The sequence below is a fragment of the Giraffa tippelskirchi genome, chromosome 7 (genome assembly GCF_054371585.1).
Source record: "Giraffa tippelskirchi isolate mGirTip1 chromosome 7, T2T-mGirTip1v1.2.pri, whole genome shotgun sequence".
NCBI lineage: Eukaryota > Metazoa > Chordata > Mammalia > Artiodactyla > Giraffidae > Giraffa > Giraffa tippelskirchi.
The window spans coordinates 15102078-15130043 of record NC_137281.1 but is presented as its reverse complement, the minus strand read 5'-3'; the positions used below and the strand labels follow the sequence as shown (position 1 = coordinate 15130043).

The 27966-nt window shown below is 37.3% G+C and overlaps 2 protein-coding genes across 1 annotated transcript; one reads left to right on the top strand and one right to left on the bottom strand.

The window, feature by feature from the left end:
• The window catches only part of LOC145515674 (uncharacterized), a 189202-nt gene that overhangs the window by 33957 nt on the left and 127279 nt on the right, over positions 1–27966 (top strand).
• LOC145515705 (uncharacterized) lies at positions 7824–27852 on the bottom strand. Its single transcript, XM_081516927.1, is given in 7 exon segments — positions 7824–9322; positions 9324–9490; positions 9659–11017; positions 21454–21580; positions 22854–22940; positions 25819–25869; positions 27551–27852. Coding segments are annotated over 5 exon segments (1806 nt in total). The 5' UTR covers positions 22863–22940; positions 25819–25869; positions 27551–27852; the 3' UTR covers positions 7824–9178.

Genomic DNA, 27966 nt, shown 5'->3' with positions numbered 1-27966 from the left:
AAGGGTCTCTCAAGAGTCTTCTCCAACACCACAGTTCAAAAGCATCAATTCTTCGGCCCTCAGCTTTCTTTATAGTCCAACTCTCACATCCATACATGACTACTGGAAAAACCATAGCTTTGACTAGATGGATCTTTGTTGGCAAAGGACTGTCTCTGCTTTTTAATATGCTATCTAGGTTAGTCATAACTTTTCTTCCAAGGAGCATGCGTCTTTTAATTTCATGGATGCAGTCACCATCTGCAGTGATTTTGGAGCCCCCCAAAATAAAGTCTGCCACTGTTTCCCCATCTATTTGCCATGAAGTGATGGGACTGGATGCCATGATCTTTGTTTTCTGAATGTTGAGTTTTAAGCCAGCTTTTTCGCTCTCTTTCACTTTCATTAAGAGGCTCTTTCATTCCTCTTCGCTTTCTGCCATAAGGGTGGTGTCATCTGCATATCTGAGGTTATGAATATTCCTCCCAATAGTCTTGATTCTAGCTTGTGCTTCATCCAGCCCAGCATTTTGCATGATGTACTCTGCATCTAAGTTAAATAAGCAGGGTGACAATATACAGCCTTGATGTAGTCCTTTCCCAATTTGGAACCAGTCCGTTGTTCCATGTCCAGTTCTACCTGTGGCTTCTTGACCTGCATACAGATTTCTTAGGAGGCAGGTAAGGTGGTCTGGTTTTCCCAACGTTTGAAGGATTTTCCAGTTTGTTGTGATCCACACAGTCAAAGGCTTTGACACAGTCAAAGGCTTTGACAGCCAATACAGCAGTTGTTTTTCTGGAACTCTCTTGCTTTTTGTATGATCCAACAGATGTTGGCAGTTTGATCTCTGGTTCCTCTGCCTTTTCTAAATCCAGCTTGAACATATGGAAGTTCTGAGTTCACATACTGTTGAAGCCTTGCTTGGAGAATTTTGAGCATTACTTTGCTAGTGTGTGAAATGAATGCAATTGTGCTGTAGTTTGAACATTCTTTGGCATTGCCTTTCTTTGGGACTGGAATGAAAACTGACCTTCCAGTCCTGTGGCCACTGCTAAGTTTTCCAAATTTGCTAGCATATGGAGTGTAGCACTTTAAAAGCATCATCTCTTAGGATTTTAAATAGTGAGCTATTTAGTTCCACATGTTGTAAAGTTAGGTTATTGGTTTGACCTCTTTTTTCTTTTAATGTAAATGTTATAGCTATAAATTCCCCTCTGATTTGGATGCATCCCATAAGTCTTTGTGTCTTGTTTTTTTATTTCAATTTGTCTCAAGATATTTTCTAATTTCCCTTGTGATTTCTTATCTGATATATTGGTTAAGAGTACGTTCAATTTCCACATTTTTTGTGGATTTCCCTCTTTCCTACTGCTACTGTTATTTCTAATAGTTTCATTCCATTGTGATTGGCAACTCTACAGCCCAACCAAAGCCAACAAACTTCCTTCCTGATGTACATAATGTGAACTGTAGTCCTTAGGCTACAGCAGCTTCTGACTCTTCCTAGGTGCCCACACATGAGCTGTCAGTTGCTTATGCCCTGGCAGTTTCCCATGTCCCTTTCAATGCAGACACTGTTTTCTAAACCTTGTACCTGCACCTCAACTCTACCAGCTGCAATTCAGGTGTGTACCAAAGGTTTGTCTCCTGCTTGCTCAATGACTATAGATCAGCTCTGGCCCTGGAAACCTATAAAAATCCTCCACCATCCAGTGGGGCTGAAACCGCACCTTCTGTAAAATTTGAACTGAACCCCAGAGTTAAAAGATGGGACTCGCCGTCAAAATTTATCTTTGTTATTCTCCCTTGGCCTCTAGGTATTCTTCAGAGTTCTGTTGGGCTTCCCTTGCCTCAGTGGTAAAGAATCTGCCTGCTAATACAGGAGATGCTAGAGATGTGGGTTCAATTCCTGAGTCGGGAAGATACCCTGGAGAAGGAAATGGCAACCAACTCTAGTATTCTGGCCTGGGAAATCTCATGGACAGAGAAGCCCGGTGGGCTATAGTCCATAGGGTTGCAAAGAGTTGGACATGACTTAGCAACTAAAACAACAGAGTGTTTTTATATCTTATAGTTACTTTTCTACTAACAATTCTTTATACTCCATCTTGGTCCAGAACCAGAAGTAAAATGTATTCTATAATAGCCACATTAAATATTTATCTTAACTGGAATTAACGATGAATTCAGATTTATTTATAAACTCATGGAAATTACTCTTTGAGCAAATGAGAGGGAAACTGTGTATCACTTCTGATGATATTTCACTTAGTCACAGGACCATAACTGGTAGAGGAGAATGGGAAATTTGGCACAGGACTGGGTAGCCAGGTTCCCAGGAAGAAAATGAGAATTTTGCCAAAATTCTGGTGCATCAGCAAAATAATAATATATAGCTATAGGAATAATATACCACCATAAAAACAAAGAAACTCTTCATATCTGAGAGAATCTCCTGGACAAAATATATTTTCTAAGAATGTCACTAAAATATATCCCATCTTATATGCTTTCTTAAAACATGACACTCTCCCATTAAGATGTATCTGCCTGGTACAATCTCTGACACTGGTCTTAGCAATACTTTTTCTGATCTGGCTCCTCATGCAAGGGAAACAAAGGGCAAAATACCACAAATGCTACTACAGTCAACTCAAAAGCTTTTGCACAGTGAAAGCAAAAACTCTCAACAAAACAAAAAGGCAGTCTACTGATGGGAGAAAATATTTGCAAATGATATCTCTAATAAGGGGTAAAAATCCAAAATATACAGGAACCCATACAACTCAACATCAAAAAAAATAAATCAACCTAATTAAAAAATGGACAGAGGACCCAAAGAGACATTTTTCCAAAGAAGACATACAGATGGCCAATAGACACATGAAAAGATGCTCAACATCACTAATAAGGGAAATGCAAATAAATACTGCAATGAGATACCATCTCACACCTGTCAGAATAGCTGTCATCAAAAAGATAACAAATGGCAAGTTTTAGCAAAAATGTGGAGAAAAGGGGACACTCGCACACTGTTGACAGGATTGTAAATTGATGCATCCGGTCCCATCACCTCATGGGAAATAGACAGGGAAACAGTGGCAACAGCGGCTGACTTTTTCTGGGCTCCAAAATCACTGCAGATGGTGATTGCAGCTATGAAATTAAAAGACGCTTACTCCTTGGAAGGAAAGTTATGACCAACCCAGACAGCATATTAAAAAGCAGAGACATTATTTTGCCAACAAAGGTCCGTCTAGTCAAGGCTATGGTTTTTCCACTGGTCATGTACAGATGTGAGAGTTGGACTATAAAGAAAGCTGAGTGCCGAGGAATTGATGCTTTTGAACTGTGGTGTTGGAGAAGACTCTTGAGAGTCCCTTGGACTGCAAGGAGATCCAACCAGTACATCCTAAAGGAGATCAGTCCTGGGTGTTCATTGGAAGGACCAATGTTGAAGCTGAAACTCCAATACTTTGGCCACCTGATGCGAAGAGCTGACTCATTTGAAAATACCCTGATGCTGGGAAAGATTGAGAGCAGGAGAAGGGGACGACAGAGGATGAGATGGTTGGATGGCATCACTGACACGATGGACATGGGTTTGGTTGGACTCTGGGAGTTGGTGATGAACAGGGAGGCCTGGCATGCTGCAATTCATTTGGTCGCAAAGAGTCGGGCACGACTGAGCGACTGAACTGAACTATGGAAAATATTATGGAAGGTCCTCCAAAAATTAAAAATAGAACTGCCATGTGACCCAGAAATTTCACTTCTGGGTATTTACCCAAAGAAAAAACCACTAACTCAAAAAGATATATGCTCCCCAATGTTCACTGCAGCATTATTTACAAGTCAAGATGTAGAAGCAACCTAAGTGTCTAGTAATAGATGAATGGATAAAGAATATGTGGTATATATTTTTATACATATATATATTCAACTCAGTATATACATTCAGTGGAATTACTCATTTCATAAAAATGAAATCTTGCCATTTTAATAACGTATGCATCTAGAGGGTATTATGCTAAGTAAAATAAAGACAAATACCATATGACTTCACTTATATGTAGAGTCTAAAAAAAGCAAACAAATGAAAACACTCATAAAGAACAGATGGGTGGTCACCAAAGGGAAGAATGGGTATTTGGGGCAGGGGATAGGTGAAGGGGATAAAGAGATACAAATCTCCAGTTATAAGTAAATAAGCTATGGGAATACAATATACATCATAAGGAATACTGTCAATAATACTGTAATAACATTGTATGGGGACAGATGTTACTAGATTTATCCTGGTAATCATTTCATAATGTATGCAAATACCAAATCATTATGTAATATACCTGAAACTTAACATAAGAGTATATCAATTATATTTCAATAATAAAAAATGAATGCTTCAGAAATTTTTTTAAGAGGGACTTCCCTTGGTGGTTTAGTGGGTAAGACTCCAAGCTCCCAATGCAGGGGGCCTGGGTTTGATCCCTGGTCAGGGAACTAGATCCCACATACTGCAACTAAAGATCCCATGTGCCACAACGAAGACTTGGTGTGATTTTTTTTTTAAGAAATTAAAAAAAAAATTAAGATGTAACTGCTTAAAGCAATGGAGAATGGCAGAAGTGAGATTATGTGACTTCCACAGTTACGTATGGAAGCATCTTTGTGGCATATTGTATTTTCCAAATATAGCACAATATATCTTATCCTACAAGCTCTTTTTACTTTATGATATACTTCATTGAGTTAAAACTGCTCAACCAAAGGAGTATGATACAATGGTGTTATGTGATTTCTGAGGCTAAATAATAATTGTATGCATTTCCACCTTCTTTGGGACACACTCTTGGAACTCAAGTCACAGGTTAGGCAGCCACATAGAGACATCACATGTAGGTACTGTGGCCAACTATCCTGCGGTCCAGCTGACAGCCAGAATCAAATGCCAGGCATGTGAGCAAGTGAGTCTTTTGGTGATTCTAGCCTTTAGCCATCAGATGACTCCTAGCTTTCAAGTTACTCCACTTGAGATGTCACTGCCAAGTCTTGTCGACAAATTTTTGTAGCTGTGTGAGTTAAATAAATGACTGTTGTTTTTTAAGCCAAGTTTTGGGCAGTTGTTAACACAACAGAAAATTTGAACAACTGCCAAAATAAGTAAGTGAAAAAGCAAAGCACATTTTTAAAAAAGAATATATGTAATAGTTTATATATTTTAAAAAGCAAATGAAGAAAGACCACACGAGGTATAGATGTATATATATTTTTCTAACATAGTTTCCTATGGACAATTTACATAAATGGATCATTTCCTGATGGGTTTGTATCACAGTCTGAGGACTGTTTGGGGGGTTTGAGTCAGACTGTGGCAGGCTAGAACTGGGTTTCATTAGCAGAACAATTTCCTCAAAAACAGTAAGCTTTCAAACTACTTGCTACTGTTTAATGGCAATTCCAAAGGTGTAAACATAGTTTTAAGCTTTATGATTTTTTACTATCCCCTTTGCCTTTTAATGTTCCTAATTATACAGTACATTAAGTATCTCATTTTAGTGACTATTTCATATCTCTCTTCTTTTAAACCCCAAACTTCTCTCTCATACTTAAGTGAACCTTGCTTACCACTTCATGAATGCACTGAAGGGAGCAGAACACTTCTGAAGACTTCTACATCATTTACTCACTTCCCAGCATCTGCACTCCATATTCTGCCATTTTACTGCCAAGAATAAGCCTCCCATGGTATCACCTAAATTAATCCTTCCATCCTCTAATCTTATTCCCTCTCACCTACACAAGGTCTTTGCTCCAGTAAGTCTTACTTCTTTGTCTTAAATCATCCACACTTGCCCCTTACTGGTTATTCCAATCAGCATACAGAATTGCTATTACTTCTGCCATCCTGAAAACAAACACTCCCATTCCTACTGCTACACTAATTATTAACTAATTATTATTTGTTTTCTTTTGCAGCACACCTCCAAACAGTTATCTCTATACTCACTGTCTCCAATTTCTACTCTTATCAGGCTTTCATTTCACTCCAAAACAAGAGACATCAGAAATAACCCTGATCTTTTCAAGGTCAACATCAATATTGCTAAATCCAATAGCCAATTCTCAAGCCTTACACAATTATGTAACTTGCCAAAGGTACCGGATATCTCTGATTATCCTTTCTTTGACTCACTTTTCATTTGGCTTCTATAACGTCAGTCTCGGTTTTCCCTCCATCTCACTGGTCTTCCTTAGCATCTTTTACTGGTCTGTGCTTTTACCCATGAACTCTTAATGTTGGAACACACTGTGAATCAGTCTTTGCTATTCTTTCATTTACCTGTAGATCCTTAATAATCTTAGCCTGCCTCCTTAATTTAAATAAACATAGGCAGTGACTACCAAATTAATATAATCTCTAGACTAGTACAAGCTAGAATATCCAATTGGTTACTCAACAAAACTGATGGAACAGTAGCTTTCTCCATCTCAGCAGATGGGAACATATCTTGCCAGTTGCTTGGAACCAAATCCTTTGAGGTAACGTCACCTTGGGCTTTTCTCTTGCTCTCACAACTGACATCCTTTCCCTAAACAGATTTTGCCTGCTCCATCATATTTAACATGTATCTATAATCCAATCACTTCTCACCATTGTTATCACCCTGGTCTGAGCCACCATCATTTATCTGAATTAATGCCATAGCCTCATACCCACTTTTTTTTTTTTAACATAAAAGCAGCATGTCAAATTATGTCCTCTATTCAAAACTCTCCAAGGGCTGCCCATTTCCCTCAGAATAAAATCCAAAATGCTTACAATGACTTACAAGATATGGCCCTGTTATGTGACCTCCTCTATCAATCATCTCTTTACACAGACCTCTACTATAGCTTCCCCCATATTCCTCAAATACACCAGCAGAGTTCCACTGTGAGGCCTTTGCTCTAGCTTTATCTGTCTAGTATGCTCTTCCCTTAGATAACCACAGACTTATTCCCTCACACCTTCAAATCTTGACTCAGATCGTTCCTTCTCCATGGTCTACTCTGGTCATTCTATTTCATACAGCAACAAATATTACCATATTCCTCCCAACTCCTTTTGAAAGACCCCCCCCATACCATTTATGTTCTAACATACTCTACAATGTATTATTCCATCTCCTTCTGTTAGAATTCTCATTAATATATCCTAAACACCTATGACAGTAGCTGGAATGTAGTAAATATGACTAATTTCAAAATGACAGGCTTGGGTAGGGAACAAGATTTTAAAGTCTTTGCAAGAAGACGCAGTGTCTGCATGGATGGGGCAATGGTCTCATTTTTTTGTTCAGACTGCTACTGAAGACCACTCTAAAGTGGCTTCAGTTAGGAGTAGAGAATCAATTTTGTTATTTTGAATCCCACAGGTTCCAAAATTAAGAAGTTACCATTAACCTGGATTGAGCACCTGCAGGCCTGAGACAGCATCTCTTAATAAAGCAATATTGCTTTCAATCTGCTAGCAGGCTCTCTCTAGCTAATTCTACACTAAGCTTATGTCTTTCACAGGATATTACTGAAAGAAAGCAGCAAAAAATATCCAACACACACACTCTTGAGTCACTCCTACCATTTCCTCTAACATTAAAGCCTTAATTAGTACAAGAGCTTTCTTGTAAGATAGTAAAAAGACTGCTCATTTCAGTTTTCTAGCCAGAATTGAGCATATATCCTCATTCTCCATCACCCTAAGTTAATGCCATATTTGAGATTTCTTTTACCCACAGCATTCCACTTTCAGGTACAAACTTTTATATCCATAGTAACTTTTAGTGTCAAAAACAAAATGACAATAGCATCAACAAACAAGTTTAATTTTATATAAAGAAATACAGAAGTCAGGCAGACCCAAAATAGTATGGCTGTTCCATAAAATCAACATAAGTGCAGACATGTTCTGTATTCCTGCTTCATCATCCTTAATACTCAGATACCATTCCCAAAGTTCCTACAGAATTGCCAGAGCTGCAGATTTAAATATCCACATTGTAGGCAGTGAAACAAAAAAGTGCAAAAAAGGAAATTATTTCTTAAATGTCCTATTCATACAAACACATCTTCCAGCTTATGGATCTACAAGGGATGCAGAGAAAGTTTTTCAGCCAAGAATTCTATTACTGAAGAAAAAAGAATGAATTTTGGGTAGGGAAATAGTCTCTGATACAGATTCACATCATTTTTCATTGTAAAATAGTCTATAATATCAGTTTTTTTGCTCAAAAGCTGTGCAAATTTTTAAAAATTTCTCAGTAGAAAGATTTATTTTGGCTATCTTTTTTTTTTTTTCATTTCTAAGTAACACTCTTACTTAGTGGTCAGAGATGGCAGAAAATATGAGCTTTTGGATTTTATTACAATTCAAATCTCTTCAATGATTCACTGATTAAATCTACAGGGTTCTTTTTTACGTTATGAATTTCCTCTTACAGAATACGGGACAAGATGTGAATGAAAGCATTCTCATATTCATTACAACATACAGTGCCCTCCTCTCAAATAATCAAGGTTCAGTGCTAATGAAAGATTTCTCAATATTCATTATACTAATAAATGTCTTCTCGTGCAAATTCTCTAAAATAACACGAGTAATAATGATAGCTAATATTTGTAATATGCTATGTTGAAGGCACTGGTCTAAGAACCTTACATTTAAGAACTTATATAATACTTCTGAGAATCTTATAAGGAAGGTATTCTTCTTAGGTCTATCTGATAATTGAGTAAACCAAAGCAGCAGTTAATTATCATGTTAAACGTCACAAAGGAAAGCAACTGAAAGAGTCAAGATAATTTTGAAAAAGACATATGTCTATGGCTAAAAGTCTTCCTATATTTACATGAACACAATTGTTGTCTATTATAATTTGTTAAAGTTGAGTAGGTTTCCAGGTTTTTCTACATGGATTACATTAGCATTATCTTTCCCCATACAAATTCACTGATTCTGAACTTTATGAAGCAAATGTGTTTACATGTTCACATTTTAAGAATTCTTTGATGATAATGAATTAATGACCAGAGAAGGCTCTCTATATTAATTACAAGCATCAGGTAATTCATATATAAACTTGTGAGCCATGACTGAAGTCTATCCCACATCCCTTATATTCAAAAGATTTCTCACTGATATGAATTCTTTGATGTTGAGTTAGTTGTGAACCACGAGTAAAGGCCTTCCCACATTCCTGACACTGATATGGTTTCTCACCAGTATGAACTCTCTGATGTCGAGAAAGATGTGAGCTTTGAGTAAAGGCTTTTCTACACTCTTTGCATTCATAGGGTTTCTCACCAGTATGGATTCTCTGATGTAGAGTAAGTTGAGAACCATGACTAAAGGCCTTCCCACATTCCTTGCATCCATAGGGTTTTTCTCCAGTGTGAATTCGCTGATGTTGAGTAAGTTGTGAACCACGAATGAAGGCCTTCCCACATTCCTTGCACTGATACGGTTTCTCACCTGTATGAATTCTCTGGTGCTGTATAAGTAGTAAGCCACGAGCAAAGGCCTTCCCACATTCATTACATACATAGGGTTTCTCACCAGTATGAAGTCTCTGATGCTGAGAAAGATGTGAACTCTGTGTAAAGGCCATTCTACATTCTTTACATTCATAGGGCTTCTCACCAGTATGAATTCTCTGATGCTGAGTAAGCTGTGAGCCACGAATAAAAGACTTCCCACATTCCTTACACTCATAGGGTTTCTCACCAGTGTGAATTCTCTCATGTTGAGTAAGTTCTGAGCCACGACTAAAGGTCTTTCCACATTCCTTACACTCATAGGGTTTTTCACCAGTGTGAATCCTTTGATGTCGGGTAAGGAGGGAGCCACGATTAAAGGCCTTTCCACATTCCTTACACTGATAGGGTTTCTCACCAGTATGAATTCTCTGATGTTGAGTAAGTTGTGAGCCATGACTAAAGGTCTTTCCACATTCCTTACATTCATAGGGCTTCTCATTGGTATGAATTCTCTGGTGTTGAGTAAGTTGTGAGCCACGGATAAAGGCCTTCCCACATTCTTCACATTTATAGGGTTTTTCACCAGTATGAATCCTCTGATGTTGCATAAGTAATGAGCCACGAATAAAGGCCTTTCCACACTCCTGACATTCATATGGCTTTTCCCCATTATGTATTTTCTGATGTTGAGAAAGCTGTGAGCCACAAATAAAAGCTTTGCCACATTCCTTACATTCATAGGGTTTTTCACCAGTATGAATTCTCTTATGAAGAATAAGTTGTGAGAGTTGTGTAAAGACCTTCCTACATTCTTTACATTCATAGAGTTTCTCACCAGTATGAAGTCTCTGGTGCAGAGTAAGTTGTGAGTTCTGAGTAAAGGCCTTCCCACATTCTTTACATTCATAAGGTTTCTCCCCAGTATGGACTTTTTGATGTCGGGTGAGTTGTGAGCTTCGAATAAAGGCTTTCCCACATTCTTCACATTTATATGGTTTTTCACCAGTATGAATTCTATGATGTAAAATAAGTTGGGAGCTCTGAGTAAAGGCCTTCCCACATTCCTTGCACGCATAGGGTTTCTCACCAGTATGAAGTCTCTGATGAAGATTGAGCTGTGAATCACGACTAAAGGCCTTCCCACATTGCTTACATTCATAGGGTTTTTCACCAGTATGAATACTCTGATGTTGAGTTAGGTGTGAGGCTCGTCTAAAGGCCTTCCCACATTCCTTACATTTATAGGGTTTCTCAGTAGAATGACACCTGGAATGTTGAGATAAATAAGCATGCTGGTTGAAAATAGACATTTTGTCATATATGATCATTCCTTGACTGAAATATTCCTCCTGATTTTCTTGTTGCTTTTCCAATGTGCCTTTGACTTCCAAATAATCTCTGGAACTGGAGTTCTTAAAGTCACAGTTTTCAAGTCTGGCACTCATTTCCCATTGGGATAATTCTGTTTCATAAATGTCTTTTTGTGGAGATAAGAGCTTGTTTGCCCCCCTTGAGGGCAAGTCTGAAAGATAAGAGGAAAATTCCTGTTGTCATTTCAAAAGAACTTCCATAGTATAAAAGACTGTATATGAAAAAATATATATGGAAATAATATCCATAGGAAATAACTGACTTACCTCAGTGTTTTTCAAATATTGTGTACTACTTACCTTTCACATCAGAACCTGATATATATTTAGTTTTATAAAACAATACCCATTCTGTTCTCTATTCTATTCTACACTACACTATTTTAGTCAACTTTTTCCTCTCCACTCCACCTTCTCTCACACACAGAGTCAAAAACCACTAAACTGATTTCATGCCACAGTAATGTGTTGCTGGGGCTTCCCTGGTGGCTCAGTGGTAAAGAACCCACCTGCCAATGCAGGAGATGTGGGTTCCACCCCTGGGTTGGAAGATCCCCTGTAAGTTGAATTAATGACAAATGGCCAAGGAGTTCATCAATCATGCCTATGTAATGAAGCCTTCATGAAAAACCCTAACAGAAGGATTCAGAGAGCTTCTGAGTCAGTGAATACACTGAAGTGCTAAAAGAGTGATATACCTGAAAAGGGTATGGAAGCTCTGCGACTCTTCTCCATACCTTCCCATGGTATAAGCCTTACAGTTGGCATTGTTTCTTTTTTTTTTTTCTTTTCTGTAATGCAAGAGTATGAGTTAAACTTTGATTGTCAAGGCATTCATTTCAAGCATGTTTGGACCAATAAACACGCTGCCAGCCACACAACTAGGTAAAGAGGCAGGCTGAGTCAGGCTGCATCCCCACACTAAGCTCCTTTGTTTTAGAGACCTTAGTTGATTTCATAACTGACCATCTGGGCCACTTGTTTTTTATTTTCCCACGCTTTAGACTCCCAATTCCACCTTTTAAATTCACTAATGAGTGGGCTTGTGAAATCCTCAATCCCAGTTAAAGCAGAACCCCAGACTCACACACATGCCTGTGTACTGGCTCTCTTTTTCTCTCTTGCATTCTCTCTTCCCTAACAACCTCACACACTGTGTGGCCTCAGATGTGCTGTGTAATTTCAAGGTCCTGTAAGTAAATAAACTTCTATTTTCTCAAAGTTTTCCTGATACATAATGCTGATACATACTTACTTGCAATCATAAGAACTACAAGGGCTGGTCTGGCCACAGTATTGATTATGATAGGCTGATTCCAGCATAAACAGTAAAAACTATGCATTTCGTTCACCTAGCTGCTCCTGAGTTGTATCCTTTATGATAAACTGCTAAGTGTCAATGTTTCTCTAAAATCCGTGAACCATTCTAGCAAATTATTGAACCTGAGATTCATAGCCACTGAGAAACCCTGATTTACAGCCAGTCAGTCAGAAGTACCTGTGACAACTTGGAACTTGGAATTGTCAACTGAAGTGGTGGTCAATCTTATTGGACTAAGCCCTTAACTTGTGGTGTCTGTACTACTCTGGGGAGTTAGTGTCAGAACTGAGTTAAACTGTAGAATACCCAGTTGGTGTCCACCAAGAACTGGAGAATTGCTTGGTATGGAAAAATCCACACATCTAGCATCAAAAGTGTTGTGTAAGTAGAAGGAAACAGTATCTTTCTCCCTTTTAGGACATAATATAAACAGACAAGAAATAAAGACAAAGAAGACTGGAACATAAGATGAGTAGATGGGTAAAACTGATGACATGTTAACACATTACAATAAAATTAGAAATTACAAAAGGATGCAAAAAATATATAATGTAACTAAGATACTTCCATATAATGATTATCATAAAAGGAAAATGAAAGAAAAGTAAAACCCACAATTTAAAATTAAATACCAAGAGCAACCTTGTGTGAAATCCCATGAGATTCAGCTAATGTACCACAGAAAACTTATAGCCTTAAATCCATTTATTAGAAAACAAGAAATAATTAAAAACAAGAGAATTAAGGTTCAACTCAAGAAGGAGAGAGAGAAATAAAACAATTAGTATCTAAAAATCAATAAACAAGTAAACTAGAATGCAGAAAGAATAGAAATGGCTAGCAAAACTACAAGTTAATTATTTGCAAACACTAATACATGATACAAAACTTTGACATGTAGGAAAAAAATCAGATTGGGCACAAATCCAAAACACTAGAAAGGAAAAGACCTTAAGTCCCCCTGATCCAAAGGAATTAAAAAGTGCTTATGACAAAAAAACTATATATAACTCAATAGTAAATTATAAAAATGATGAAATGTATGAAAATAATTTTTAAAATGACCCATGAAGATAGCAAATGTGAATATACATCAATAACCACATTAGAATTTAAAATTTGAGTTCAATGTCTATGCTCCTAAAAGGCAATAGATACTGATGACTGAGCGTGTTATTGGAAAGATCACATATAACTGTTTTTGAATATGTAAAAATATAGAAATCCACCCAAGTCATTTTACAAAATTAAGTGAACTCAGGTAACAAAACTGGACAGAGAAAGCTCAGGAAAACTAATCCAATTTCACAAACGTAGGTAAATTTTTTAAAGTAAAATATTGGCAACAAAGAATCTAGCTGTGTATTTAAGGACTAATATATCATTACCAAATAAGGTTTATCCTACAAACGCAGAAATAGTTCAAGATCAGAAAATGTATTTTAAGACTGTATTAAAAACTCTTAAGACCAAAAGGCTTTTCCTTAACCTAATTAAGGGTATTTGCCAGAAACCTACATAAACATATTTAATAGAAGATTTTTAAATTAAACATTAGAAGCACCCCCAATTAGTTTGAAAAACAAAAATAACTTTTCAAAATGTGATATACTTAAATACTCAGCTCCTTCTACTGATTAGTTTTCTTTTAATGGTACATATAGAAAACAAAAGGATCATACATTATATGTGGAGAAAAAATTATCAACTTAGAAATCCAAAATGATCTGCTGAAAAACTATTAGATATTTCTGTAAGGTTATTATCAATTTACAGAGATGAATATTTCACTCTGTCTATGTGTGTGTATTTATATCTATGAATTTTTTCACAGAACAAAATATTCCTATTTATAATATGAACAAAATTTATGAAGTACTGAGGAAATTACTTACCAAGAAATGTGTAAGATCTTTTAAAAAGACAACAAAACAAACAAACAAAAAAAAGGCAACAAAACTTTATAGAGGACATAAAAAGAAAAGTAGATATAGTATGTTCAAAGGTAGAAGGATTCAATACTGCAAGTATATGAACAGTGAGTGGTCAGATTTTCCCAAAACACCAAGAAATCCTAGGTAGTATATGCTGCTGCTGCTGCTAAGTCACTTCAGTCGTGTCCGACTCTGTGCAACCCCATAGACGGCAGCCACCAGGCTCCGCCGTCCCTGGGATTCTCCAGGCAAGAACATTGGAGTGGGTAGCCATTTCCTTCTCCAATGCATGTAAGTGAAAAGTGAAAGTGAAGTCGCTTAGTCGTGTCTGACTCTTCACAACCCCATGGACTACAGCCTACCAGGCTCCTCCGTCCATGGGATTTTCCAGGCAAGAGTACTGGAGTGGGGTGCCATTTTATATGACAAACATCCTTTTACAAGTATGCCACAATTAAAAGAAAGTAAAGCAGATCCAAAGTGGGAAAAATGAAGAGATCGTCAGAAGCCAGAGGTTAGCATGCTCTGAAGTCACAGCTACCCTCAGGACATTTGCTGACTTCACTTGCCTAAATGTCTGTATCTTAACGGTATGGAAAAAAACCTAAGAGACAAAAAGGTAAAGGATTGGCACTGACTCTCTTCACAAAATCAGAACTGTCCAAGGCCTACAGTTCAGAGAAAGGAAAAAGATCCATCTGGCCGCAAAGGAAAATGACAAGGAACATTTTTGTCTTGCCCTAGACTCTATCAAATGAAGAAAAAATGCTATGGATAATTCATCATTACACAAGAGCCCCCATGCTTGCAAGAAACTGAAGAATTAGACTGGTTTCCCAGGAACTGTAATTATTGAATGACACATGTAATATAAATGCTTGAAATATATGAAAATATAAAATCAAAACAAGAGGAAGAGAATATATAGAAGAAACGAAAAGTAAGATGTAAAGGAGAGGGAAAATAACCAAGTTCTAGAAATAAAGAAAGAAAACAATATAATTAATTATGTTAAGATCTTAAGAAAATATCTTAAAACAGAGAGAAAATACAGATTACTTACAAAAGGAACAACAATGAGACAGATGGCAGACTTCTCAAGAGCAACAACAGAAGCCAGAAGACAGTGGAATAATATCTTCAGAATGCTGAGAAAAAAATAATTGTCAGTATAGAATTCTATACCCACTTAAATCATCAGGTAAAAATAAAGGTGAAGCAAAAATATAAATGAAGAGTATTTATTAATAATAGGTCTTGCCTAACATATTTTATGATAAATAAAATGATCCCAGTAGGAAGGTATGATGGAAGAGGAACAGTGTGCAAATAATAGGATAATCATGTGAATAAATCTACAACCAAATACTACCAGTATAAAACAAAAATAATGCCCACTGTGGGGGGTTAAAGGAAACAACTAAAATGTTAGTCAACAATAACATATCAGATAGGAAAGATTAATCAAAATGAAAGTATTCTAACATTCTTTACATTGTCCTGGGAGAAGGGAGATATTGTCACCTTTCTTAAGTATGTATTTGTTAAGTGACACAAACAATAATGATAATGATTAAATGACCAAAATAGGCAGAAATACTCCCAAAATATTTAAACTCATGTAATTATAAGTATATGTCATTCAATTTTTTATCTACAAATTGACACATATTTTTATGTAATGATTATCCAGTGTTCATCAAAGTGTAGAGAAAGAGTACAGTCACACACTGCTGGTACAATCCTGATAAGAATTTTGTGAAAATGAAATGTGTATTTGACATAGACATGTCAATTTTACATCTCTTTATAAATCTCTACTCACTGCCACAGCAGCCACCGATTCATTTCAAGGTAGATACAATCCTTTATATCTGTGGTTTTTAACTTGTTGGCCCTGAAATCCTAGGTATGAGAGTGAGGCACATAGTTTATTACAAGACCTCTGCAAAGCAGTATGCAAATCAAATATTATATGTGGAAAGAAGAACTATGTTTTATTATTAATTAAAACAATTAATATCTAGTAAAATATTTAACTTCCATTAAAATGTATAATTTTTCAAATATTACAATTACTGAAAACTACAAAACTGCATCTGCATTAAAATGAATAAAGTGCATGTGATAAAAAATTAAAGATAACCAGTAAGAGCATATAAATGGTATATGTCTTCCAAACTAAACAAGGGAGGAAATGGACTTAAAAAAATAACTCTACCCATCCCAATTAAGGAAAGATTTTTAAAGGAATCAAAGAAGATCAAGAGAGTAAGCCAAGGGACCTCCCTGGTGGTCCAACGGTTAAGACTCTGTGCTCTCACTGTAGAGGGCACAGGTTTAATCCCTGCTGCGAAACTAAGATCTTACATGCCACACACTCAAAAAAAAAAAAAAGAGTAAACCAAAAGCATTAAAACAGGAGAGAAATAAATCCAAACATATTCATATTGACAATAACAGTTAAATTTAAAAAATAAATTCTCAGATAATATCATATTACAGTAGTTACCAAACATGTCAGAACATTTGAACAACCTAAGGAACCTTCAAAAAAAATATCAGTGTCCTGTACTGACAGGGCTGACTGTATTGATTTAATTGGTCTGGGGTGTGACTTGGGATCAGAAATTTTAAAAGGACCCCTGCTATTTCCAAAGTGTATATAAGTTTGGAAATAATTTCTATATATTTTTCCAAAGTGGTTATGCCAATTGATACCAATGTCAGTAAGGTATAGAACACTTAAAAGAAACAGATCTACTCACGTATAATTCATATACCTACAGTTCATTCATTTAGCATACATGCAACTCAACAGTTTTTACTATATTCACAGAGTTGTGTGTGCAACAATCACAATCAAATTTTATAACATTTTTATCACTTCAATAAGAAACCCTATATCAATTAGCAGCCATTTTCAACTTCCCCATTTTCATTTTTCTATCCACTCTCACCTCCCAGCCCCCAACCCTGTGCTGGGCAACCACTAATACACTTTCTTTCTCTATGGCCTTGTCTATTGTGGACATTTCATGTAACTGGAATCATATAAATAGTCTTTGTGTCTAGCTTCTTTCATTTAGCATGTTTTCAAGGTTCATCCATCTCATATGTATCACAACTTCATTCTTTTTTAACTGCTGACTAATATTCCATTATAAGGATATATCAGTTTTATTCATCCATTCAGTTGACAGACATTGGGTCATTTCCATTTTTTTGTTATTGTGAATAATGAGGTATATAATACTTCTGCCTTAAATAGTTGTAAACACTTTGATATGTCATACTTCTTAATTTTTGCCAATCTAGTATGTGTGAAACAATTATCTCACTGGTTTTAATTTGCATTTTCGGGCTGCTAATGAGGTTAAAGTTTTTCATGATTATTGGCTATTTGCATTCCCTTTTCCTTGAACTGTCTATAAATAAATGTCTTTTACCTTTTTCTTAACCATCTATAGAAGATTTTTATATTCCACATACTAATTTAATTCTTCTGAATATGCATTGCAAGGATCTTCACCAAATTCAAGGCTTATCTTTTATTTTATGTCTTTTTATAAAGAGAATAATTTCCATGCAGTCAAATTATCAATCTTAGAATGATTATTAATATTTTTTAAAAGAACTAAACAGAACCTTTAGAAATATTCAATTTGGTTCTCCTTCAAATCTGTTCCCTTATAAAAACCTTTTATTGCTTGTCATTTTTGTGATTCAGTTTATTTCTTCAAATATTTCACTACTAGTTTATACTTACATTTAAAAATTCCATTATGTGAAATCATTTGCCACATAATCTGTTGTTTCCTTAGATTATCTATCACTCACCTGTGACCTGTTTCCTCATGAGTTTGATGATATCTGTGAGCCATTCTTTTGTTGATTTTAATTTGTGATTATTTTAAAGCCCTCTTACTTTGCTTCAGAGACAATATGGATTTGCTTCAGCCAGGATTCAGAGGGCATCACCTTAGAGAATAAAATTTCAACTCTTTTTTTTCTATTCTTTAACTATATTTCTTATTTATTACTCTGTCATTCACTTTTCTTTAGATAAAATGTTTTCTTATTCTTCCTACAAAGTTAATGCCCACACCAAGCCCTTTACACTTATTATTAATACTCCATCTACCTGGAATACTGTTCCCTCTGACTCATGCCCTTATTTAGGTAAAGTCTTTCTTCAAATATTACTTTCTTAGAGAGGTTTTTCCAAAATCTACCTAAAATAATGCACCCCTCCGTTTGCCATTTAGTTATTTGCCTATTCTACTTTACCTTTATTCATACTCTTTATTGCTACCCGCAATTGCTATATTTATTAAATAAATATATGTACACATACATGCACACACATACACACATATTTTTGTTCCCTTATTTTTCTGTATTTCTCCCACAAGAATGTAAGTTTCAGCAGAACAGGATCCTTGTTTAGATCATTATTTCTCCAGTGCCTACTACAGTCATTTGCAGAGAATAGGCTTCCCAATAAATATATTTTGAATAAATGAACATATTTTTTAAAATGGGAGACAATAAGTCTAAATACAAAAAGTCTGGAAAGTAACTGACCCTCAAATTTATATAAAAGGGTTGTTATGGGGCAGGGGAAGGGGAGGGAAGAGGCAAGAGACAATTATATGCCAGTGACTTGAAGAGTCCAAGGACTAAAGTCATTACTTAGGTAGGAAAATCACTTATTAAAGTTCTCATTGATATAGGCTCAGTTCCTTATTTTGCTATAGGAAAAAAATGAACTTTCTTCGATAATACCAGGTTCTTCCTGAGCTAATTTCCAATAAAAGGCAGTTCTAGCATATTCATTCTTTGTAAAATATGAAATTCTTAAAATATGATATTCAACTACAGAACACAAATAAGAGAATTTTTTTGTAATGGACTGTGTTCACTTGAATAGTTAGTAAAATGCATTGATCCTCCATCTCACTATATTAATTATATAAGGTTTTCTGTTGTCTGAAAAACCACACATTTCTGCACCGATTTAAAAAATATTTAGATTTGCTTTGGTATATCTAAATCGTAACAATGAATCATATAGCTTGCTTTTTTCTGGCAATACTACAAGTGTCCCCAAATTCATTTCTCTCCCTTGATCATCAAGGAAGACAGGAAGGAAGACAGAAGAAAATAGGTAATTATATTTAAAGGACAGAGGAGATAAATGTGCCCAATGAAACTATGGAAGGAGGTTCATGACATTGTACAGGAGACAGGGATCAAGACCATCCCCAAGAAAAAGAAATGCAAAAAAGCAAAATGGCTGTCTGAGGAGGCCTTACAAATAGCTGTGAAAAGATGGGAAGTGAAAAGCAAAGGAGAAAAGGAAAGATATAACCATCTGAATGCAGAGTTCCAAAGAATAGCAAGAAAGCCTTCCTCAGTGATCAGTGCAAAGATATAGAGGAAAACAATAGAATGGGAAAGACTAGAGATCTCTTCAAGAAAATTAGAGATATCAAGGGGACATTTCATGGAAAGATGGGCTCAATAAAGGACAGAAATGGTATGGACCTAACAGAAGCAGAAGATATTAAAGAAGAGGTGGCAAGAAGACACAGAAGGACTATACAAAAAAGATCTTCACGACCCAGATAATCACGATGGTGTGATCACTCACCTAGAGCCAGACATCCTGGAATGTGAAGTCAAGTGGGCCTTGGAAAGCATCACTATGAACAAAGCTAGTGGAGGTGATGGAATTCCAGTTGAGCTATTTCGAATCCTCAAAGATGATGCTGTGAAAGTGCTCCACTCAATATGCTAGCAAATTTGGAAAACTGAGCAGTGGCCACAGGACTGGAAAAGGTCAGTTTTCACTCCAATCCCAAAGAAAGGCAATGCCAAAGAATACTCAAACTACTGCTACTGCACTCATCTCACACTCTATTAATGCTCAAAATTCTCCAAGCCAGGCTTCAACAATATGTGAACCGTGAACTTCCAGATGTTCAAGCTGGATTTAGAAAAGGCAGAGGAACCAGAGATCAAATTGCCAACATTCGCTGGATCATCAAAAAAGCAAGAGAGTTCCAGAAAAACATCTATTTCTCCTTTATTGACTATGCCAAAGCCTTTGACTGTGTGGATCACCACAAACTGTGGAAAATTCTTCAAGAGATGGGAGTACCAGACCACCTGACCGCCTCTTGAGAAATCTGTATGCAGGTCAGGAAGCAACAGTTAGAAATGGACATGGAACAACAGACTGGTTCCAAATAGGAAAAGGAGTACGTCAAGGCTGTATATTGTCACCCTGCTTATTTAACTTATATGCAGAGTACATCACCAGAAAACGCTGGGCTAGATGAAGCACAAGCTGGAATCAAGATTGCTGGGACAAATATCAATAACCTCAGATATGCAGATGACACCACCCTTATGGTAGAAAGCAAAGAAGAACTAAAGAGCCTCTTGATGAAAGTGAAAGAGGAGAATGAAAAAGTTGGCTTAAAGCTCAACATTCAGAAAACTAAGATCATGGCATCAGGTCCCATCCCTTCATGGCAAATAGATGGGGAAACAGTGGAAACAACGGCAGACTTTATTTTGGGGGGCTCCAAAATCACTGCAGATGGTGACTGCAGCCATGAAATTAAAAGGCACTTACTCCTTAGAAGGAAAGTTATGACCAACCTAGACAGCATATTAAAAAGCAGAGACATTACTTTACCAACAAAGGTCCGTCTAGTCAAGGCTATGGTTTTTCCAGTAGTCATGTATGGATGTGAGAGTTGGACAATAAAGAAAGCTGAGGGCTGAAGAATTGATGCTTTTGAACTGTGGTCTTGGAGAAGACTCTTGAGAGTCCCTTGGACTTCAAAGAGATCCAACCAGTCCATCCTAAAGGAAATCAGTCCTGAATATTCATTGGAAGGACTGACGCTAAAGCTGAAACTCCAATACTTTGGCCACATGATGGGAAGAAAGACTCATCTGAAAAGACCCTGATGCTGGGAAAGATTGAAGGCGGGAGAAGAAAGGGATGACAAAAAAGATGAGATGGTTGGATGGCATCACCAACATGATGGACATGAGTTTGAATAAACTCCGGGAGCTGGTGATGGACAGGGAGGCCTGGAGTGCTGCAGTCCATGGGGTCACAAAGTGTCGGACACGACTGAGCGACTGAACTGAAGTGAATGAAACTATCCATTCTACTTCTAGCAATTTAAAACTATTCCTTTGAGAATAATACAAAATGCAGTTAATTACTTAAAAACAACCTTGAAATAATGGAAACGAAAGCAGCCATTCCAAAGATAGATCCTGAAATACTAGGGGTAGATGTTCTTACCTAGTGACACCAAGTTACTATAGTTCTCCAACATCACATCTCTGTACAAATCCCTTTGAGCTGAGTCCAGGCAATCCCACTCTTCCTGAGAGAAGTCAATGGCAACATCCCTGAACATCACTGATCTCTGAAACAGAAACATAACAGTAGTCGTGAAAATAAAGAAAATACTTTTTCAATGGAAGGGGAGATAATGGAGAGCTCTCCACAAAGAAGGCAACAGAGCAGTTTGGCTGGGCAGTCTCTTACATGGATGAGACGCTAAACAAATTGGTGCTTCTCAAGTTTCTTTTTATGCTTGTTGTTGTAGATAGAATATCTGTCTGTGTTGCTGCATACAGAATATCTCATTATACACATAAATCTGGAAATTCATAAAGTAAATGCAACATCCCAATTAAAAGAAATAGCACACAAAGTACCCTGTACAATATGTATCTTATATATCATACATGCTCAATAAATGCAAGTTTCTCTTTCTTCTCCACTGGAAAAACATTTAGTAAACTTTTCTGTAAAATCTTATAAAATCTCTGTAAGATTTGTATAAAATTAAAGAATTTACTGAAACCTCAGGTTCTTTATATTAATAGCAGAATATTACATCATAAGCATTTTCCTATTACCAACAATTTAATAAATACTTAAAATAGGCTGTACAGTAGCTCCATATAATGACTATATCTGACCGAGTAAGTATGCATCATTAAACACTTTAGGTTATATAAAAACCTCGTAAGCATTTCTTACATTTGGGAGTTTATAATTCTCAACAGCATCATCATATGAAGAATGATCTTTCTTGTTACTATTCATCACTTAAAAAACTCACCTTTTTCCTTATTCTAAGCAACAGAAAGGTGGTTCAGATAATCTAAACTTACACATTTAAGATTAGACCAACATGCTGAATCTCAAAATGATCCATGTTATTGGTACTGGTCAATCATGGATTCCCAGGGTAGATCCCTGATCGCTCTGTATTCAATCCCTAATCATGCTGCTAATCTTAAAAGCTCACAAAGCATGAGGTCTTGCTATGTATGGACACTAAGCCCAGTCAAGAGCAAAACCTACCTTGTCTAACCAGGAAACTTAGGTCTAAAGAGAATTTCAAAGTTTTCTCCTGTGTGGTGTGTAAATATCTTATAAAACGAGTGTCTCTGCTTTTGTTATGTCAGTGCTCTCAAAGATGCTCATTGGATTTTTGCCTAAGTATGTGAATATAAACTAGATTAGAAAGGCATACTTAGGAAAAACACTGTCACTTATAACAATGGAACAAACCGGAAAGCACACTCCTGAGTGAGGTGAGTCAGGAAGGAAGTTTTCAGAATAAGCAATGTAAACATGCACATACTCTGTGAAAAACTGATTATTTAAAGAGGGTACTGGTTTACCTGAGCCATGGTTTTTAGAGCTGCGAGACATGATTGATCATCTTCTAGATTCCTATTTTAGAGAAGCACAGTTTGGAAAAGGTAGTGCTGGGGAGGAAAAAAACAAAACTATGAGCCTGTGCTTTGTACAAAGCTCTATATGAATAAGTCAGAGTTATCTTTGTTGTTTTCCTCTTCCTGTCTCTTTCTACTATCCACAAAATACACACTAAGCAGGAGAGATACAGGTAGGTGATGGCTCTTACCCAGGTCAAACTCAATGCTCTCTCAATATACAAAAGAAAATATTTATAACTTCTCTGTTTCTAAAATGAAACTTGTAGGCAATAAGACACATTTATATACAGTATAGGAAATGGCAATCCACGCCAGTACTCTTGCCTGGAAAATCCCATGGACGGAGGAGCCTGGTAGGTTACAGTCCATGGGGTCGCAAAGACTCGGACACGAGTGAGTGACTTCACTCACTCACTCATACCAAAAATAGAGATAATGCCCACCTGTTACATTTTAGTATGTTAATGATCATACACAACAACACAGAAGGCACAAATAGTTAAATACTTATGCTTACAACCACAGAAAACATGTTGTTGACATCGTTTATTTATAGTTGACATTTTAAAACAAAAGCCATATGTGTTTGTGTGTACATGTGTGTCTGTAGAATCAAGGAAACGCATTAACTACAAATAGAGACTTCTACAAGTATGTGATAATTGGCAAGTCAAATATCACAAGCAGTGTTGCCACCAGTGCTATAACTTTTTAAAATGGTTTTTAAAAACTCAGTGAATTTCTGAATAAAACAAAGTACAATCTTTTATCAATCAAACTATGATAGCATTCCTGGAAGATTTAGCAAATAGTAAAACTACGCAATTAATAGTAAAAGAGAAAAGTTGAACAATTTGAAAAGTATGTGAGAGGTTCTAGACCCAAATAATAATAAACACATTCCATCCCACCCCCAGCTGTGGTCCTCATTTTGCAGGTCACTGAACAATTTTTTTGTTGTGCACTGCAGGACATCTAGATCAGAAATTGGACAAACTATTGCCCACCAACTATTTTTTAAAATAAAGCTTTACTGAAATACATCTATACTCTATACTCATTCACTTATATATTGTCTTTGGTGACTTCCACAGTATAATGGCAGAGTTGAGAGCTGCAAGAGACCATATGGCCCATAAAGCCTAAAATATGTACTGTCTAGCCCTATACAGAAAAGCTGTCAAACCTATGATCTAGATTCATGGTTTGCTTCAGTCTTTCAAAAGCCAGAAGGCTTCACCCTCAGTCCAGTTATCTTAACACTGACAAGCACCCAGTTATATTTCTAAAACATCCCTGCAGAAAGTCACTTCCTCTACGAAGAATCACTGATACAGGTGCTGAACAAAATACTTAGAAACTCCACTTCTTCCAGCTGCAATAGATAACTGTAACCATCATAACAATAAAAGAGAATTCAGGTGAAATGAAAATCACAATTAAAAATTCATCACAGAGCTAAAGACATGAATTTAAGTGAACTAATTAAACTCCAAAAAGTGACAAGTTTTTCTTTTTTTTTACAAGTTTTTCTTAAAAGACATATGTGGATGCTCCCATTCCTGGCAGGTTTAAACTAAATTTTACTTACCTTAAAGGTAAATGATCCAATTATTTCAATAAAAAGACAATATCAAAAATCAAAACAAGACAAAAAGCAAATTCCAACTATATGGTGTCTATAAGAAACACACTTTAAATACAAAGACACAGATAGGTTAAAAGTTAAATGGAGAAATATGTATCATACAAATGCTAAGCATAAGAAAGCTATATTAAATATCAGATAAATTAAATGTTCAGAGCAAAGAATATTACCAGAGGAAACCATTTCAGAATGATAAAGGGGTCAACTGAACATCTGGACATATAGTCTGAAATATTTATGTAACTAATAATATAGCTTCCATATAAATGAAGCAGAAACTGATAGAAATTACAGAGAAAGAGGTAAATCCAACTCACTCAATACGAGTACAGAAGATTTAAAGGGGCTTCCCTGGTGGCTCAGGGGTCAAGAATCTACCTGCAATGCAGGAGATGTGGGTTCAATCCCTGGGTTGGGAAGAGCCCCTGGAGGAGGGCATGGCAACCCACTCCAGTATTCTTGCCTGGAGAATCCCATGGACAGAGGAGCCTGACAGGCTCCAGTCCATAGGCTTGCAAAGAGTTGGACACAACTGAAGCAACTGAGTACAGAACATAGAAGATTTAAACACTACCAATCCGTCTGTCTTAGCAAGTATTCACAGAACATTCCGCCCAACAGTGGCAGAATAGTCTTTTCAGTGCACACCAAACATTTATAGGAGAGCCCACACGTTCTGGGTCATAAAATAGATTTTCATAAATTTAAAATGATTCAAGTCATAGGAAGTATATTCTCTGAACATAATGGAATGAAATTAGAAATCAGTAGCAGAAAAACATCTGGAAGATCCTTAAAATGTTTGAAAACTAAATAAAGTGTTGCTAAATAACTCATACAACAAAGAAGAAATCAAAAGGCAAATTAGGAGGGATTGTGAACTGAAGGCAGAATAACTGAAATAAGATTATCAAGTGATAACTTTTAAGGTGGGCATATGATAGTTCATTACACTCTTGTGTATCTCTTAAAAATAACAAAAAATGTTAAAACAGAATGCTGCTATGTCAGAAATAACACAACAGAGCTCTTCCTTTTTAAATTTATGAATCTCAAGCTCCTTCTTCCTCAATTTAACCACTACTAGAAAGCATCCATCACAATTAACTGCACATATATTCCTTGCTCCCAGTCTACAGAAAATTGCCTGGCCCCTCCATCATTTGAGAAGGCTTAGGTGGGACATTTCAAAAAGAGAAGATTCTTACGTCCTGAAAAAACAAAATCATTTCATGAAACAAAGAAGAAACATACACTCACCTTGAAGCTTGCTTCTAACTGTAAAACAATCATTCTTCCTTCCTCTGGGTGCTACTCTCAGAGGAGAAAAAAAAAAAAGAACCATGAGATACTGGGCCTTTCTGAGGGTATACTCTAAATTAGAACCCCCATCCCATTAATCTACCCCTCATTTAATATACAGGAAAATCAGAAGGAGACTAGAACAGTTCTGCACTTTCTGTATTAGAAAGAAGGGCCAAGATCGCAGCCATCTTTAGAATCTGTTTCTGAATTCAAAGCTGTCTGTTGGAGACAAGAGTGCTACAGTGGAGTGTAAAGTTTCCCAAGTCTCCGATTGACTCTTCTAGCACACTCTCTGGAAGTATTCCCACTCCTGGAATTCTATTATGTTTCCCAGTGACCTGTCTTGAAGGTGCCATCAGTTCTAAAATTCTCAAGACCAGATCTGTGCTTCAGAAATAACTAATATTCTTCAATCAGGAGTTCAAATTTCTGACTTATTCCTTCCTGTCACTTTTCTGCATTCAAAACCCTGAAGGTTATAAGGTGAGAAGGCACCAGCAAGCAGTAGGGAAGTTACATCTTAAATCCCACAGCAAACTAAGGATAAATATGAAAAATGAAGCACCACAGCCAATGTGTGAAAAGAGGGGAAATGAATCACTGTGATCAAAAAAGAAAGTCATCCTCAGAGGACCACATGGGATTCTTTTTTTTTTTTTTTAATATTTATTTATTTGGCTGTGTCAGGTCTTAGTAGCAGCATAAAGGATCTTTAGTTGCAGCATGTGGAATCTAATTCCCGAACCAGGGATGGAACCCAGGCCCCTGGATCGGAAGCAGGGAGTCTTAGCTACTGGATCACCAGGGAGGTACCCACATGGGATTCTTGATCCAGAGGCAGACTCAGCCCCAGGATGAACCCAGAAATACCAAGACGCAATTTTACCTCTGTACGCAGCTAAACTTCCATAAGGTTACAGGCTATGAAACATATAAATGACTCACAGAGTCACACACGGTCACATTTCCACAGTCTTACAGCCAGTCACAATCACCAAGTTAACGCTACATTGTCTGACCATCTTGTCTGAAAATCCAATCCTACACCGAACATACACATCTCTCAAGCACATACAAACACCCTGCAGGGGACACACACAGCCCAAAATAACCTTTCACAACAGCACTTTTACTCTCTTCCACAGTCATTCAATCAGATAGTCAGAAAAACACAACCAAGTACCAGTTCAAGGAAACAAGCAATCACAAACATCGTGTTGCAGAAACACTATCATAACACTTCAAAATCACAGGCAAACCCCAGTAACACACACACAACCTCAAAGTAACACAAGCACTTCCAAACAGCCTGTCACAACAACACTGTCGCACACCGCAGTCTTGAGCAAACGCCCCCCACACAATTATATTGTCACATAAGCTCATTTCCACTTAGGAAAGCACGCGGTCAGGAACACAATCAAAGCAGAACTACCACATCCTCAGAGTCACAAACAAGTCACACTCACACAAACGCTTACACACAAAACCACAGTAGTACACGCCCATTCGCCGATACGGTAACCAATACCAGGTTGCCTGTCGTGCGCGCGCGCGCGCGCGCACACACACACACACACACACACACACACACACACACACGCACAAAACGGCAGGAGACACGGCCACACACGTTAATTCAGTGACGCTTCCTCGGAGTGTTTCCGTCCTGGCGTTCCGGACATACCTCGACAGAGGGTGCAGTTCAGGGTCCAGGGTCTGGTGCCCGGAATCCCTGGCCGGTTTCGGGTTCGCCCGCCCTGCGGGAGCCAGGCCAAACTCTTCCAGGGACGCAGCCCTCTCCCCATGCGACGTCCCCAAATCGCGCGAAAAAACGGAAATGAAGCCGCGGTCGCGACGCGGTGGCTCTGGGAAATGTAGTCCAACTCCGGGCAGGCTGTGGCTGGCTGGCCAGGACGCTAGGAGACCTAGTTCATTAACTCCCGGCGGGCTTCAGGGACCCCGCTGCTGCTAGAGCCCGTTAGCTACAACCACCGCGCCCCGCAGATTTCTGGGAGAGCCCGCCTGCGCTCATTGCGCAGGCGTGGGACGCACTCGGCTGTAGCTTTGGGGCGAAGACGGCGGCCGCCGTAGAGTGGTCTC